General features: G+C 47.9%; 1 protein-coding gene across 2 annotated transcripts in view; it reads right to left on the bottom strand.

Moving 5' to 3' along the window:
• Positions 1 to 17,666, bottom strand: part of TIPARP (TCDD inducible poly(ADP-ribose) polymerase) — an 85,537-nt gene that overhangs the window by 1,744 nt on the left and 66,127 nt on the right. For both annotated transcript variants that reach the window (XM_086944126.1, XM_086944127.1), the window contains exons 4-5: positions 10,187 to 10,368; positions 638 to 916 (exon numbers count right to left, since the gene is read on the bottom strand). In XM_086944126.1, coding sequence (XP_086800252.1) covers positions 638 to 916; positions 10,187 to 10,368 — 461 coding nt within the window. The remainder of the gene's footprint in view (positions 1 to 637; positions 917 to 10,186; positions 10,369 to 17,666) is intronic.

Below are 17,666 nucleotides of genomic sequence, written 5' to 3'. Positions count from 1 at the left end.
AACACCCCTTAATGCAAATTTTTAATGATAGTGGCCATCACAAGGCAGAATAAACTGCCCACTGTTGCCAACTGGTTCTTGTTTATAGTGTAGGCTCGGCAAAAGGTGCACACCTTGTCTACCCATCCTCTGGGACGGCACTATAAAGGTCAACTCTGAATGCAGCGTTAACATCTGCATTATAGATCCTGTTGCAGTTGTACAATGTGGGTGAAAGAAGCCAAGGTTCTATGGAATGTAATATTTTCCCAGATACCAGTCCAGAGGTGAGACACAACCATGTTAAAAAGGATCGGTAAAACAGGTGTTATTTTCGGTAGAAATATGGGAAAGGTTGCACAGGGGCCACCCAGGATAAATGAAACAAACTGTTCTCTTCACCCAGCCCTGCATCATTATCAATCATAACCAATGGGTAATACAGAATCCTCCTTTCTTTGATGATGTCTGCTTGTGTTTTAAGGCCAATCTTTCTTTCTAAAAATAGTACTGTCCAATTCCTGATGTCTTTATTATTAACCCCTACAGGCTGTGGTTAAAAACACTGTTGAAGGCCACAAACGTTACTACTCTGTCAGCAGAGTTGTTTCCTGTAACTTTTACCTTGTAAACAACGCCAGAGGTTGCAATCACTCACCTCTTATACTTCTCCCAAAGGAAGAGGTTTTGCACTCGCAGAATCTTCAGAATGCGATACTTGGTCTCTGGTATGGTCTTGTGGAACAGATTGTAAACTGTCCTGAAGCTCTTATCTTCCTTGGGAACAGGCACTTGAAGGAAATCCAGGTGGGGGTCCACCATAGGGATCCAGGTTTCAGGGTAAACATTTGGTGTTGCGATGGCAGTGGGTGCTAGGGTTTGCAAACTTGTGGCTTCCACAGTGGTTTGGGCGAGAGGCGGGAGTGCACCAAGGGTCCTATGTTCGGAAAGAGGATAGAACAAGAGATTTTAGACATGTATCCATAACCATAGGCCAGTGCATCACAATTCATTATAATCAGATATCTGCTACCTCCTAAAGTAAACAATGAGATTAGCAAATGTGAGCTTCATTTATTTTCAATGTACATTTTAGGCCTTGATTCGTACATGTGATCTATGCCAGAATGCCAAAGACAAAAATACTGTGCCTCAGAACTATCATCATTCATAACCAATACTGAATCCCAGAATACTGTTAAAGTAAATACATGCATACATACATACACATACATACATATCTCGATTTGACTCACTTGCCTTCCCAATATTTTGTTTTCTCATATTATGGGTGAGACGTTTTTGAGCACAACATTTGAAACTCGATATTCTGGCATGTTTACCAGACTTGCAGCTACCTTTTCCAGTCAAACAAGCATCACGGCAACGAGATCCACTATTTAGGAGGCAACTGTATGTCAATTCCCACAAATCCCCACCGTCGGGTGCAAACACAGGGGACTGTTACTAAGAATAGCATCGAGGGAAGTAAAACATTTGGGAGCAGAGGCAATTGTGCTGCGCCTTTTTTCCACTTCTCCTATTCTGCTGCCTTGTGGAAAATGTTCCACTGTGCGCCCATGGTTTCCGGGGATTATCGGTAAATTGTGCATTGCGGGAGGTGGGGGGAGGGGCGGATGTCTAGGTGCGCGGAAAGGGGGCCGCATCCATTTACAACGTACATAATCAGTGTGAACAAATACCTACGTCACTCCAAGCCTGCCTCAGCCACTCCGTGCCACACAGCATATATAATGTGACAATAAAACACACCGTGAATCAACCGAGACTCTGGGGAGGCGGCAGGTGGGCAGTGAAACTGCACGCGCTGAGGCACTCGAAGCCTTGTGGTTTTTTTTTTCCAACCTGCGCCATTATGTTTTCAGTCACGCTCAACCCATTCCGCGCCCGCTCGCTCCAGGAGCATTTCAACAGTGTGCTGGGTCAGACTAACACGTTCTGAACCTGTGGGCGCCTCGCCACTTCCCCGAAAAGGGAAGAAGAAATAACTGCAGCTGCGCGCAGGAAATTGTTTTGCTGAAGTGTACTCGGCGAAATTATCAAAGGTCATTTGAAGATTGGGCACAGAGATTGAGCTTCATAAATACAAATTTAAAAAGCTGAAAGAAGAAAAATCAAGCAGGGAACCGAAGCCGGCAGGGCCTTCGTGACGATGGTGCCAAAAATATCCCTGTTCAGCAAGGTGGGACTGGAAACCAAACTCAGCCATGACAAAAATGTTCAGGCAAGACCCACACACTGCACCGAGGCTGTGCTAGAATGGGGCCATGATGGTCATGGCAGCCCGTCCTGCCCTAAAAGTCATTCTCTAGTCCGCAGCCACTCTGGACCGTGACATGGAAGAGTGGTAAAAATGGCCACTCTGGACCGGGACATGGAAAGTGGCACAATTGCCACTCTTGGCCAGGACATGGAAGAGTGGTAAAATGGCCACTCTGGACCAGGACATGGAATAGAGGTAAAATGGCCACTCTGGATCAGGACATGGAAGAGAGGTAAAATGGCCACTCTGGACCGCGACATGGAATAGAGGTAAAATGGCCACTCTGGATCAGGACATGGAAGAGAGGTAATGGCCACTCTGGACCGGGACATGAAAGAGAGGTAAAAATGGCCACTCTAGACCGGGACATGGAAGAGTGGTAATGCCCACTCTGGACCAGGACATGGAAGTGGTAAAATGGCCACTCTGGACCGAGACTTGGAAGAGTGGTAAAATCACCACTCTGGACCAGAACATGGAAGAGTGGTAAAATGGCCACTCTGGACCGGAACATGAAAGAGAGGTAAAATGGCCACTCTAGACCGGGACATGGAAGAGTGGTAAAATGGCCACTCTGGACCGGGACATGGAAGAGTGGTAAAATGGCCACTCTGGACCGGGACATGGAAGAGTGGTAATGCCCACTCTGGACCAGGACATGGAAGTGGTAAAATGGCCACTCTGGACCGAGACTTGGAAGAGTGGTAAAATCACCACTCTGGACCGGAACATGGAAGAGTGGTAAAATGGCCACTCTGGACCGGAACATGATATAGTTGTGAAACGGCCACTCTGGACTGGGACATGGAATAGTGGTAAAATAGCCACTCTGGACCGGGACATGGAATAGAGGTAAAATGGCCACTCTGGATCAGGACATGGAAGAGAGGTAATGGCCACTCTGGACCGGGACATGAAAGAGAGGTAAAATGGCCACTCTAGACCGGGACATGGAAGAGTGGTAATGCCCACTCTGGACCAGGACATGGAAGTAGTAAAATGGCCACTGTGGACCGAGACTTGGAAGAGTGGTAAAATCACCACTCTGCACCGGAACATGGAAGAGTGGTAAAATGGCCACTCTGGACCGGAACATGATATAGTTGTGAAATGGCCACTCTGGACTGGGACATGGAATAGTGGTAAAATAGCCACTCTGGACCGGGACATGAAATAGTGGTAAAATGGTCCCTATGGACGTGCTCTTCAGGCTGGAGTCTTTTCAAGTGGGCCACCGAATGGGTGCCTGCACAATCCCCCCACTTCTCGAACCCTCACACCCACATCTCCACAGTCGTGATCAGTGTCCTATTTGGGGGTAGGGTAGGTACAACATCCAAAGGAGAAGCAGATAAGGGGTCGGGTGAAGGAGTGAAGCAAGGTGGGGCAACTCTGAGGATTTTCAGCAGGAATCAGGCAGGGGAAAGTCAAAGTGGGTTATTTAGGGTTTTGTGAGATTGCAGGTCTGTTCTAAATCAGCACCACCGTTAACACACAACATTTAGAGGTGAGGGAACCTCCATGTTTACAATGATGGGGCCTCAGTTGGCTCAGGTGAGGGAACCCTTCGTTTGGTGATCTATTCACACTATGAAGTCGCAGAGACACCTAGATGTGGCTCAGTTTGCAGTGTATACTACGGAATATGAACAATAACTGAATCACTGGCTTCATCACCATAGGCGTTCTCGCACACACTCTTGATAAAGTGATCAGTGATGTAATCCTTTCTTGGCTCCTGTTGGTGGTCTGGCTGTCACATAGCGAGTGGCTTTTATGGTTCCTAAGTTAGTAGTAGGCAAGTTAGTCAGCAAAGCACAATACAAACACACCTATGACTGCGCTAAATGCTGAACCACAATATTAGGGCAAAGGCGGCAATCAAGAACTGCCATTGTATTTGTTTCCTAAGTGGGTAGAAAAAAATAAGCTTCCGCTCACCCTCAAGGCAAGATCACTTGTGAGGTAACTCCAGAGAAGGCAACAGCATCCATGCAGTGCTACTACACTCATGCAAGTCGGCTGCCTTGGATACAGCTAAAGTGCTGCTTCACTTGTGTAAGTGTGCTGCTTGGATATAGCTGAAGAGCTGCTACACTTGTGTAAGTGTGCTGTGTCTGATACAGCTGAAGTGCTGCTACACCAGTGCAAGTGTGCTGTGTCTGATACAGTTGCAGTGATGCACTTGTACAAGTGTGCTGCTCTGGATACAGCTGCAATGCGGCTACACTTGTGCAAGTGTGCAGCGTTGGATAAAGCAGCAGAGCTGCTACACTCGTGCAAGAGTGCTGCTTCCGATACAGCTGCAGTGCAGCTGCACCCTGGCAACTGTGTTGTTTTCGATACAGCTGCAGTGTGAATACACTTGTGCAAGTGTGCTGCTTTGAGTACAGCTGCAATGTGGCTTAACCTGTGCAAGTGTGCTGCTTAGAATACTGCTGCAATGCAGCTACACTCATGCAATTGTGCTGCTTTGGACACAACTGCAGTGTGGCTTCACTCATCCAAGTGTGCTGCTTTGGACAAATCTGTAGTGCTGCTACACTCATGCATGTGTGTTGCACTGGATGCAGCTGCATATTTTGGTAGCGCAAACCATGAATCAACCATTGAGGGTGTAAGTTTCTGTAGCAGGGTTGTATTGGCAAAGTTTTCACCTCCTTAATACCAGCTTAAAACTCAATTACATCAATAAGCAGCTGCAAGATGCGCCCTGTCAACCCGTGTTAAGGGCCATTCACTGTTCGCCAGCATATTACTACGGTTGTAGTCATTTTTAGCCCATTTGCAATAAAAACATTTTGTAAAAACCTGCGATTGTGTAGCAGCTAATGGATTGTGTGTTATGTTGGTTTTTTTTTAACATTTACGTCTGTATTTATCCATAATATATTTTTGGCCATCTTATTGGTATTTATCCATATTTTTGTGTTTTAAGAATAAATGGAGCTGGAAAATGGTGTATTACCACATTTATTGAACTGTTGGAAGTGCACTCAAACATGGAGGCCTGTCACGTTTTTAAAAAGTTAACCAGCCATGTATAACAAAAGACAACACTTACAGGTATATATTAGTGTTCTACTTTAAATATATGTTAATACATGCTGTATTCATGGAAATCTCATCCTGTTGTTTAACTCTCCATGCTGTCTATCTGCTCACCTGTTGCCTGGAATTCAGGAAAGACAGCATGGAGAATCTCGCACAAGAAGCACCATTTTCAGTAATTTTCCACTTTAAAAAATAAATACAGATAGAAAAAACATTGTTTTCTGTCTGTATTTATCCATAAAAATCACTAGAAACTGCAAAACGTAAACCTTAATTACGTGGCACAAATATAATTATGAAGACAATGAAGTTGATGCATAATCGCATTATTTCAGTGGCCTTGTTTTTACCATTTAAAAAATATGGATACTGCTAAGCATAAAAAAACTACAGCTTTCAAGTGTTTTAGCCCATTGTATAATAATTTAATCCAGTATGAATTATTCACTCTAGTGTACTACACACTGATGACAGTTTCAGGACATAATTAAACAGCATGCGACATTAATCAGATTACACATTCCAGTTCGTCTGAGTAAGCCACAGCAGGCCTCTTGGGAAGGCCGGCATCGCTATTGGGGTGGGGGTAGGGAGGGTGGGAGGAGAGGTTGAGGGTGGGCGGAGTAGAGGCAGGTTCGGCAACGGCCAGGGTCATATTGTACAGTTGGCATCGCTGGAGGTAGGGGCTCCAGTGAGGGTGCACCACCAGTGACACTGGAGGGGGGTGTTCTGACCAGGTGCAGAGCGGGCATCATTACAGTCGCGGGAACTGGTCTGGACTAAAATTGACATGTCCTGATGAGTCAACATGGATGATCATAATGACTTAATTGTAGATCGGGGCAGAACAGAAACATTTAAAATAAATTATCAATAAACCCACTGCTAAGGACTGCTGGTGGCCGCAACGGTGCGGGTTGCATGAGCCGCTGTGGTTAGGACTATATACTAACATGGTGGATGGACTATATACTAACATGGTGGATTGGTTGCCGCCAGACTGTGTTGGCACTGGACTGGTCACATTTCGCTTTTTTCAGGGCTAGGACATTTGCTGTGGAACACACAAAGGGCAGCCATCTCCTAAATCAATGCAGGGAAATTTAGACTCAAGAAAGATGCACATGCAAAGTGAATATATTAAGTGGTTTGGCCAGTGATCTTTACTCATGTACGTTGAAAATGCGTGACCCTTCAGGCGCACTGCGTACATCCCCTCAAAACAATATTCAGAATGTCATGGACTATGCAATGAGGCTGTAGATAGACACAGCAGTAATGCCATAGTCAGCTGGATGACTCTGTGATGTATATGGTGGTGACCGAGCTATGCAGTTATTTGCAGGACACGAGCGGTCCACAAGCCTTCCAGTTTTCAAGTGTTAGCAATTTGTGTATCATTCAACTCGGCAATGACACCCTCTGCTTTTTACGCCATTTACAAATCACAGAAGAGTGGGCTGAAGCAAGATATGAAAACAAGCTTGCTAAAAGTTGCAAAGAACCTATTGAGGAGGATCACTGAACTGTCGAATCCTTTGACTTCCTGATGTTGTCATTGTGAGTACAAACAGATGGCCAGATGTCTGCCTTTCGGAGTTAACACAACCATCGCTTCCAGCACGCACAAAAAAACCCACAGTGAAATGATCTAAATCTATTTAAACTTGGTGTAGGTCATTCACAGTTCTTTAAAGAAATAAGGGGGATATTTATTTTTTCACGCAACACAGCGTCATATTTACTGAGATTGGGCTGCTGCTACCATCATCTCCAGGGTTGGAGGTCTAATAGGGATCTTTTCTGCAAGGCACAGACTCACGCCATGGTGCAGAGGAGTGTTGTGGTTTCCGGAAGCACATCCCCTTTCAGCATCAAATCATGAGCCTACTGGAGGTATCCTGTTGCACTTCAGCACTGATGCAAAGCATAGATTTTTTAATTTTATTTTTTATTGTAAAGAAATGCGTACATTTTCACTTGCTAACACTTGCTTTAAAAAGCACGGGATATTTTCTGAAGCAAAGCCTGGCCTGGTTATCTTCGTAGATCGTCACGATTAGGACTTGTAATCGAGCCGGGTAGAAATTCGATTTTTAAAAAACCGTGGACGTGCCTCTGCGCAGGCCTCCGAACGCAAGCCTGAAAAGAGACTAGCTGGTGGGAAACGCCATTCCTGGACATGCTGAATATGACCGACATGAAACAGCTCTCGGTTTAGCCAACGAAAACACACGTGAAAGTGTGTTTCCGCGGCGATCTTTATCCCAGGCCCCACTTCCACATCTACATCGCCTAATGTGCGGTACCACTCGCGGACAATCCGCGCTCGGGCCGGGGAGCCCCCAGTGAACTCGCTTTTGATTGGCCCAGCGTGCTGGCCTGCCAGTCACACTAATGACTTCCACCCTTCCTCCTAGGGGACAATGTGTTCCTAACTACTGGACTCCAACAATAACGCTTCCAGCTGTGCCATGAGATCACGGAGATGGCATTTTTATTGGTTCTAATCAAAAAGGGCTCAAAAGCTGCACTCCGCTCGCGCGGCCTTTGATGCGTCAGCACGCCCCGCGACGCGGCGAAAACGTGGAGGGGCTGCGCTCAGAGTGTTCACGGGAACGGAGGAAATGCTTTTGAACTTTCCCTTCATGGATAATTGGAAACTCCTGGGAGGCACGAAACAGATTAGGAGAAACTCGCAGAGCCCACCAGCCCGATGAAACGGGAATGTCTGAAACGTGGGCAGTGCTTAATTTGTAAAATAATGATAAGGACCTGTACCCAATGTTTTGCTCGGATTTTACATCTCGAATGTCGGTGGGTTAGATCATTTAGATTCCACCTAATGCCTCTTTCCTCTAGCGCCAGACACTCCGTGCCCTTTTAATTCACTATTGCACTTCTTTTACATCCAGGCATTCTATCTTTGTGTTTGTTTTTCGGCCTTTCTCTTCCTCCTTTCCCTCTCATGGGTTTTCTGTCTTGTTCTGGGTCAAAGTCTGATGAGGTAAAATAAATCCCACCTGCACTACCGGCCACGCGGGATTAGGGCGCTGGTTACTTTTCATTTATAATCCGGTGTCTCTTTGCTGCAGCCCGGTTAAAAAATTAATAATTCAAGCGACGTTATGCTCTGCTGGTTTTAGAACATGATCTTTCATGTTCAACAGACGTGCACGGGGAAGGGGGGATTAATGGGTTTGAGGGTATATTCCATCATGAAGATATTGCTGCATTGATGTCATTTCGCATGAGAAGCCTGGACAAAATGTCAGCCTTTCCAGACAAATAGAAATCTTCTTTCTTACGCTGGCACCCTCCCGCCTCCCTTCTTCACCCCCCCCCCCCCCCCCCCACTCAACTACAGATCTGAGCTGCAGGGTGACAAAGATGAGGAAGATGCAGTCCTTTTGCCAGGCTTCGAAGTTTTAGAACCTTCTAGTGTTTTTATAATCACATCTCTTTTTAATACCCCTGTTTTAATGTATTATGCATTGCATCTTTTATGGTCTTAAAGACCGAAATAAAGAATTTTTGGATTGGATTGGAGTGAACTATGACCACGGTGACTGGAGTTATGCAATTTTGCAGCCATTATATTTCTCTCATAAATATCGATTATAATGCATAATCTGCAGATGGTGCAGAAAAAAACATTACTGAAAGCGCAGCAACACATGTTGCCAAGCAGTGCACGGCTCTTTGCTTGGGTTGACTGGTCAGTTTTTGATTTCTTGTTGCTGTATTTGGGTGTTAAACTGGTACCTATGAGGTGAAATCTTTTTTCCCCTGAAAGTGTTAAAGTGTAACAATGGCGATATAGTGAAGTCATACGATCAGAAATGTGTGCTGCATTACGCCACATAATGTTGCCAACCCTGCAGAATAATGTGGTACAACCTTGCCACGTAATTCCCAGACTAAGACTCAATCTTAGCTTACTATCCTTCTGGAAAGACTTAAAAAACTGCATCTGTTTAGTATTTTCCTCAATGACTAACTCTGCTTCTCCCCGCCCAGTTCTGAGCACCTCCTTCAAGATGGCTTCTTGTTACATCATTCCAGGTTTATGGGAAGTGCTCCGTTCTCCTTGTGGCTAGGCCTGTAGTTGACAAAATCCGCAAATAAGTAAGAAAAGGCTGCCTGAGCAGAAATGCACCTCAAAGGGATTAAGAAGAACCATCTTTTGGAGCAGTAATAATCCCCAAAAGCTCATCAGTTTGTGATTAAGGCAGGGCTGATCAATCCCACAGCTGTGCAAAAGCACTCCGCATTAACTTGCACGCAAACCTCTATCTCCTAAGACATTGCCTTCACACAAATGGATAAACTGCCGGAGCAAAGGTTTACAGGATGGGAACAAGGATGACCCACCAAGCCTTTCTGTAAACCCTCCCAGGGAGAACTTTCACAAGAAACCTCAGACTTATCTTTAATGCTTCCCTGTGCCCACTTAGAAAGTTAATTAAAGTTTCTATGCACAGAGGTAGAAAATGTCTGCCACTTGTTGCCACTGGCCTCCACAGACACTTTTCTTGGTCACTCCAAGTGTCTTGCTTATCTTCTACTACTAGGCTGAGACTGCCTTGGAATATCCGACCATCTGTTCCCATTGGAGCCCATAGAGTTAAAGATGATTAATGGTTTTATATATGTAAGCTCTCAAAGTAAATAGTATGACCATATTTTGCTTACTACTGGACCCTGTGGCTATTACGCTGGTGCTTTGTAGCTCCAACCATTTTCAACAAGCATATGAACTAGTTTAAAATACCAACAGCCAGCTTTCGGCAAATGATTCTCAAAGGCAATGCACAAGCCAATGATCAAGCAGCTATTAGTGACGTCATCACAAAGGTGAGTACTTACTGTAAATGGGGTGTTAGCATCACAGAAGAGCGGAAGAGCGGCCTCCTCTTAATCTCTCTTCGGAAGCACGCGTTCTGCTGGAAGCCGTCCTTGATGTTCAGGATGTACTGGTTGTGCCACGTCACAAAACGGACCTCATTCAACCCCCGGCAATTGGCCTCCTCGATCAGTCTCACAACGGGCTGTTTTGGATACAACAAATGTCGAGATTAAATCATGACATAGAAAGGAAATGTTTCGCCAACAACATAAAGGCACTAGTACAAGCACTGCTATAATAAACTAGTCCTTTGAGCTGTTTATCACATAGAAGGCACTGACTTGGTTTATTACTGGTGCTGTCGGTAGTGGTTTGATAATGGTGTTGTTGGTTGAATGCGGGGGAACTAAGTGAATGGAAGTTATAATGCCTTACATCTGTGTTTTCCACATGGAGTGTGTCTAGAAATACAGTAAAAATACCACAAAATGCTGGAAGGAAGTGCCAGCTACTATCAACGTTTTTTTTCTCCCGGAAATTTGTAAAAAGCAAAAATAAAACTGACCATGTGTTCCTTATAATTGTGTATTGTGTCTTTTTTGTAATCGTAAAAGTACATGCACTCGATTGGGCCACGACACAGCTTTGCAAGGAAAATTATCAATAATTTAGTCAACTACAGTTAGACATCGTGTAGAGAGATCTTGAACAAGAGTTGCGGATCAATATGTGCATCTCACCGTTTTGTCAAATGCAAGTTTTGTCAACTGCAGAATCTGTTCGTTTTGTAGTCAATGATTTCTGTTGCTTTTTGGACGTAATTTTAAGAAAACGTTCAACCATACTATGCTATCAGCTGTCTGGTTTTTGACACATCATTTTGACCCATAGGATATGTATACTGTGTCGTGTTGATTACGTTCCCAAAGGTACACTTAATATCAGGAAGCGACAATGTGCTAAGTCCTCAAGAAAAGAAACCATTGATGCTATGCTCCAATCTAGCCAAAACGAGGGTCCGCAACACAAAGCCTGTACCCCAGCTAGCTATATAAAAAGGTAAAGGTTGCGTGGGGTAAACAGAGGCTTGTCCTTCTTCGCTGTCAGCTTCAGACAAAGATCGTGGTGCCGATTCACAAAAGCATTTATGAGTACAGGAAGCAGCCCACAGGATTACTCATTTATGTACTCTTACATTTCTCTGTGATTCGGCCTTAAACGTTTGGGTGAGTTAGTAAAAGTGAAAAAAGGGCACAGACATTTCTATTTGTACTGCCTCTGAATACTTACTCACCATTCCTAGTTTTCAGAACAACTCACAAAGATATTTTAAGAGTACATAAAAGAGAACTAGAGGAGTACTACTTTGTCTGTTCCAAAATGCTTATGTGAATAGGCCCCAACGTCACCTCTAGGAGGCAGTGCTTAATTTGAGGCAGTGGTTTCCAGTGCTCTGCACCAGCACTTAATCATCAGGAAGCACTATTCATGAGCACTAATTAAGTGCACATTAATTTTTTGGAAGCATGTGGGGACTCGATCCTGTTTCCCCAGCTCCAAATTCGGCAATTCTGGCCATTATGCCACATCCTTTCCATACGTTCCTGGTTAGTAGTTGGTGGTAATAGGGGAAATTGGCTCATCAAGCTGCCTCCTGGCTAGAGCCCCAGCAGTTATTTTTTTTTTTTTTTTTTTTACAAATTAACCACTACTAGGTGGGCTCTGGCAGTTGATGTATTAAAGCATTCCTCGGAATCAAGAACTAAACCACCGTCTCCAGTGCACACGAGGTGAGGAACTTCATGTGGCTGTCACTATTTTCAGTACTCTATGGAACACTGCATTGAGTGGGCGATAATAACCAAAACCTGAGACAAACAACAGGATAAATATGTAAAAAGAAATGAAAAGTCCAACTGGTGCGACGTTATCCAGTCAAATAACCTGTTTACTAAACAGCTGGGCAGGAGATATATGGTGTGGACCAGTAACAGCGATTGATGCGATTCTTACACAACCGCCTCCGGCTTATGGTAGCTGTGTCGGGTACTCCGCAGCATGGCAAACATCTATCTAGGGCAGAGGTTGCTGTATCCTTACAGCCTCCTAGGACCGTTGACAGAGCTTAGTAGTAGGGTGTTGTACTGCATATCCTATTAGAAAACTTGGGGTAGTTGTGGTAGTGATATTACTAAGGGCGAGGCTAGACGAGCCCGCCTTTAGGGGCCGGCCCCCCGGCCCACGCACCCCATTCGAGCAGGGTAGCCGGTCGTTCACCCTATGGGTGGCGACCGGGTAGGGGAAGTCCTTCCGGGTTGGGTGGAGGCAGTGACGCGTTTCCGGCGCGGGCGGGGTCAGAGGCCGTGACCTATATAGGTCACTTTCACAATTGGGTCGGCCTCTTTCCTCGCCGGCGCCCAGACGTGCTCGCATCTTCCGCCCCCACCTCGTGCATCCCCAGGCTCGGTAGCCTGTTTTTGTTTAAATCTCCTCGTGCATCCCGATCGGTTAGCTTCCCCTGCCCCATAGTCACTACCGTCCCCTCTCCCACCGTGCGATCGGAGGATTGGAGCCGGCTGTACAGGAGGGCGTGAGAGGAGTGCGAGCCTGCCCGGGCGGAACGCGGAGAAAAGAGTCAGAGCGGCAGCGACCAGCGCGGCAGGTAAGGGGTGTAGCTCACGGGGGGCTGCGGACTTGGTTGGGCCTCGGGGTTCGCCTGGCATATCGTTATCCTTGCGGGTGCCCCTGGGGCCTGTTCAAGCTGTAGCGATCTTTTGTGGTTGTCCCCGCTGAGCGCTGATTTCACCCCCCCTTTGCCTGCCGCCTGGGGCGCGTGCCGCGAGGGGGGTAGGGGTAATTGGTCGGGTAATTTGAACGGGCGGGAAGGTTGTTTTTCCCGCGCGCGTTGGAAAGGAGCACTACTGTTTTTTCCGCGCGCGATAGAAAGGGGCACTGTTGTATATTACTGCAGCGGGCGAGTGGGGTTATCAATTTGAAAGAATATGCCGCCTAAGGGATTGCATCAGAAGCGGAAGGGGAAAGACCCAGAGGTGGCGCAGCTGCTTAAGGCGCTGCTCGCAAAGTTTGATGGTCCCGAGGAGAGTAGCGAGGGGGAGGATGAGGGGGAGCGTCCCGAGCCCGAGGTGGAGCCCGAGGTAGCCATAGAGCGTCCACGGAGGCCGGGGGTGCCCCCTAGGGCTGCTTTCCCTCCTTTGAACAAGAAGGCCAAGGTCCAGAAGCAAGGTGGGAGGGGTAAGAGCAAGAAAGCGGGTGGCCGGCCTTCAACGCATCCCAAAGAGGTGCCTCTAGAGCCCGAGGTCGTGATTATTCCACCCCCTAGGCAGCCGGTATTACCGCCAGCTGCACCTTGTAACCCCCTGGGCAATCCTGGGACCCCCCTCCCTACAGGCCCACCGGGGGATACGACTGGGGGGATTTTGGAGGAAATTCGTGGCGCTTTAGCGGCCCTTGCGCAGGCCCCAGTTACCGGGGGGGGGGGGACCACCACATGATAACGTAGCATCAGGGGCTCCCTTACCAGTCCCCCCTTCACCCTCCTTGCCAGTAGTTCCAGTACCGGTGTCTCCTCTCCCGGGGGGCGCAGCTTTGGGCCCGCTCACTGAGATATTGGGGGCACTTAAAGCATTGTCGGCATGTCCTAAGGAGCAGGGGAGTGGGGGGGTGGGGACTACGCCGGTGGCGGTAAACCCCCCTTCCACGTCTGGGACAGGAGGGGCCACCGCAGCAGTGGCGCCTTGGGCCCCAAGTACAGCTGAGGATCCCACTCTTAGCGAGATTAGGGCTCAATTGGCGTCACTGGTCAAAGAGCGGGGGGCCATTGGGCAGTTAGGTCAACATCCCAACCCATCAGGGACGGTCGGTCCCGTGTCTTCAGGAGGTAAGCTTGAGGGCCCGAGTGTTTTGTCTACTAGCGGGCTTACGGCCGGGGGGGGGCAAGGTTGTGTGTTATCTAAACCTGGCCGCTTAGCTACCCATGTACCACTAGAAACTAAGGAGAAGATTTGGAAAGGGGAATATATAGATTTGTTTTCTCTTATACGGCCAAAAAGGTGGGAGGCAGAGTGTAGGGATAAAGATGGTAAGGACAACGCTTCTAGGGAGAGGAGGCCGAGAGTGGAGGAGTCCATTACAAACTGGCTTTTTGGTTTTCAGGTTTTTATGACAGTTTTGATGGAAAAGAAGCCAGAGCTGGCTACGTCCTTGGTTTACTATCAGCATAAGATTTTGAAGGCGCATGCAACTCATGGGGGTTCTGCTTGGTTAGATTACGATAGGGACTTTAGATGGGAAAAGGTGCAGGATCCAGATATAGGGTGGGACCAGGTGGAGGTGAATGCTTGGCTTGAAAGCGTAAATGGTAACAAGTCAGCTGGGTTCCAGCCAGCCAGGCAGCCCTTTCGGACTTCGCAGGGGGGAGCCGGGGAAAAAAGAGGGACTTGTTGGGCCTTTAACAGAAAGTCATGTACGTGGCCACCGGATAAGTGTAAGTTCAAGCATGTGTGCTCCTATTGCGGGCACCCCTCCCACCCCGAGTTCAAGTGCATTAAAAAATCCAAGGAAAAGGGAGGCGGGAGTAAAGACATCAAGCCCCCACAGCCTTGAATTGCCCACTCCTGTAGACATTGGGAGACTGGTTTATTGGCTGAACCAGTATCCTGACCGGTCAGCAGCCGAATTATTATACCTAGGTTTCTCTGAAGGTTTCCGCATTCCAGCGCAGAATGTTCCCCCGGTTCATTACTGCAATAACTTACTGTCAGCGCGTGCTCAGCCAGCTGTGGTCAAGGCCAAAATTGGGAAAGAACTGGGTCTGGGGAGGGTTGCTGGCCCCTTTCTGACTCCCCCCCTACCTGGTTATGTGTGTTCTCCCTTAGGTGTGGTCCCCAAGAAGGACCCTGGTCAGTACAGGATGATACATAATCTGTCGGCACCCAAGGGGGCCTCAGTGAACGATGCAATTGACCCTGCCCTGTGTTCAGTTAATTATGCATCATTCGATGCCGCGCTGCAGAAGTTGAGGGACCTGGGCCCAGGAGCCATCATGGCAAAAACGGACATTGAATCTGCCTTTCGCCTTTTGCCAGTGCACCCGGAAGATTATCACTTGTTAGGTTTTCAGTTGGAGGGCAAGTTCTATTATGACCGGTGTATGCCTATGGGGTGTGCAGTGTCTTGCCGTTATTTTGAGACCTTTAGCTCAATGCTTCACTGGCTATTCTCATTTAGGTCTGGTTTTAAAGGAGTGGTGCATTATTTAGATGACTTTATGGTGATGGGGCCAGCGGCTTCTGCAGAATGTAAACAGGCTTTAGAACAGTTGGTGGCTATGTTTCTTGAGTTTAAGATACCCCTGGCCCCTGGTAAGACGGTTGGCCCGGCGACATGTATGTCTTTCTTGGGCATAGAGATAGACTCAGTGGCTGGCGAGTGCAGGTTGCCCCTTGACAAGGTACAGGCTTTTTCCCAGGCCATTGAGGGAGCATTGTCTTCTACCAAAGTGACTCTGCATCAGTTGCAGGTATTAGTTGGTCAGCTGAATTTCGCCCTGAGAATCATCCCTATGGGACGCCCGTTCTCCAGGTCTATTGCAAGAGCTATGGTAGGCCTGTCCCAGAAGCACCACAGGGTTCGCCTCAGGGCGGAGGTAAAAGATGACTTGAGAGTGTGGCTGAGTTTCCTGGCGAACTTTAATGGTTCTGTTGTCTGGCCAGCACCGGCAGTATCTAACAAGGAGCTGGGATTGTTCACGGATGCGGCTGGGAGCATCGGTTTTGGGGCAATCTTGGGCTCACGGTGGTGTGGGGCTGAATGGCCACGGGAATGGCATGAGAGTGGGCTGACTAGGAACATTGCCTTTTTAGAATTGTTCCCGATCTTGGTTGCAGTGAGCATATGGGCGGAGCACTTTAGGAACAGATGGGTGATCTTTTGGTCTGACAACATGGCAGTGGTGGAAGCGATTAACAGGCAAGGGGCTACGTGTGCATACGTGTTGAGATTGTTGAAACGGCTGGTGTTGGAATGTCTGAAGTTGAATTTGACGTTCAGGGCTGCACACATTCCTGGCGTTGATAACCACGCTGCTGATGCCTTATCTCGTTCCAAGTTACAGGAGTTCAGGAAGTTCCACCCAGGAGCGGAGGACGAGATGACAGTGTTTCCCCCATCACTGTGGAAGATTGGAGCCCCGCTCTAGCGGGGCTGGTAGGTGCCTCACTGAGTGACCGCACTCGGGCTGGGTATCAACAGTGTTTTTTGAATTACAGGTGCCTGGTTCAGGAGGCGGGCATTACAGACTGGTTTTCTAACCAAGCCATGTACTCTTTCTTGCAGCGCATCAGTGATCAGGGCAGGTCTCTCGCTTACGCTAGGGCTCATATTTCAGCAGTGGGGTTCTTTGCAAGATTAGCGGGTGCGCATGATCCTGGGTCATCCTTTGTAGTCAAGAAGGCTTTATCGGGTTGGGCCAGGCTGGAGGGGCCTAAACGGGATTGTAGACGCCCCCTGGATGTGAGGACTTTAGGGGATATCCTGAGGGTATTGCCTGTGCTATGCACCTCGGCATATGAGGGCAGGCTCTTTGCGGCAGTGTTTTCCTTGGCATTTTATGGTGCATTTCGCCTAGGAGAGATTGTAGGGGCGTCCCGTAATAATCAGGAGGGTGGGATCCAGTTTAAAAACACAAGGATTGAGCACGGTGACCTGGTGGTGATCCTTACGAAATCCAAGACTGACCAGGCGGGAAAGGGAGCAGTGATTCACTTGCGCCCTGCACTGGGAGCCCCGGTATGCCCGGTGGCCTCTATGCGGGAGTATTTAGCCTCGCGTCCTGTTGGGGGGTGGACAGCCTTGTTCATACATGAGAATGGAGAGTGCGTATCGCAGTTCCAATTCAAGGCGGTGTTTCGGGGGGCCTTAGCACATCTGGGCTTGGAGGGCGCAGGTTACTCTTCTCACTCATTTAGAATAGGGGCAGCAACGTTGGCGGCAGGGGCAGGGTTGTCATCTGAGAATGTTATGAAAGTGGGCCGCTGGACGTCCAATTGTTTCAAGCGTTACGTTCGCCCTGAATTACTGTGACGGAATATTTTGCCACTTCCTTCCTAACTTTTCTATTTCCTCTCTGATTAGTATGCCGGGTATGGTGGTCTGGGTGTTGGGTCACTCATTTGTGCGACGGGCGGCTGAGCATCTGCGGCGGCGTCGACTGAGGAAGCCTTCGAGTTTGGTCGGGGCTGAATTTCTATGGCATGGTGTGGGAGGAATGCGCATTCGGCATCTGAGGCGGCTCGTGGACGAGATCAAAGAACGCGAGGGACAGAAGTCCCCGGACTTAATCATACTCCATCTGGGCGGCAATGACATGGTGGACCGTGGACGCTTGGCAGTCAAGGAGGCGCTCCTCGCCGAATTCTCTTGGCTTGGTCACACCTTCCCACAGGCCAGGATTGCATGGTCATGCATGATTCCGAGGAAATG

The sequence above is a fragment of the Lissotriton vulgaris genome, chromosome 11 (assembly GCF_964263255.1).
Source record: "Lissotriton vulgaris chromosome 11, aLisVul1.2, whole genome shotgun sequence".
NCBI classification, from domain to species: domain Eukaryota; kingdom Metazoa; phylum Chordata; class Amphibia; order Caudata; family Salamandridae; genus Lissotriton; species Lissotriton vulgaris.
Note: the sequence above shows the minus strand (reverse complement) of the source record. Positions and strands in the feature narration are given on the sequence as shown.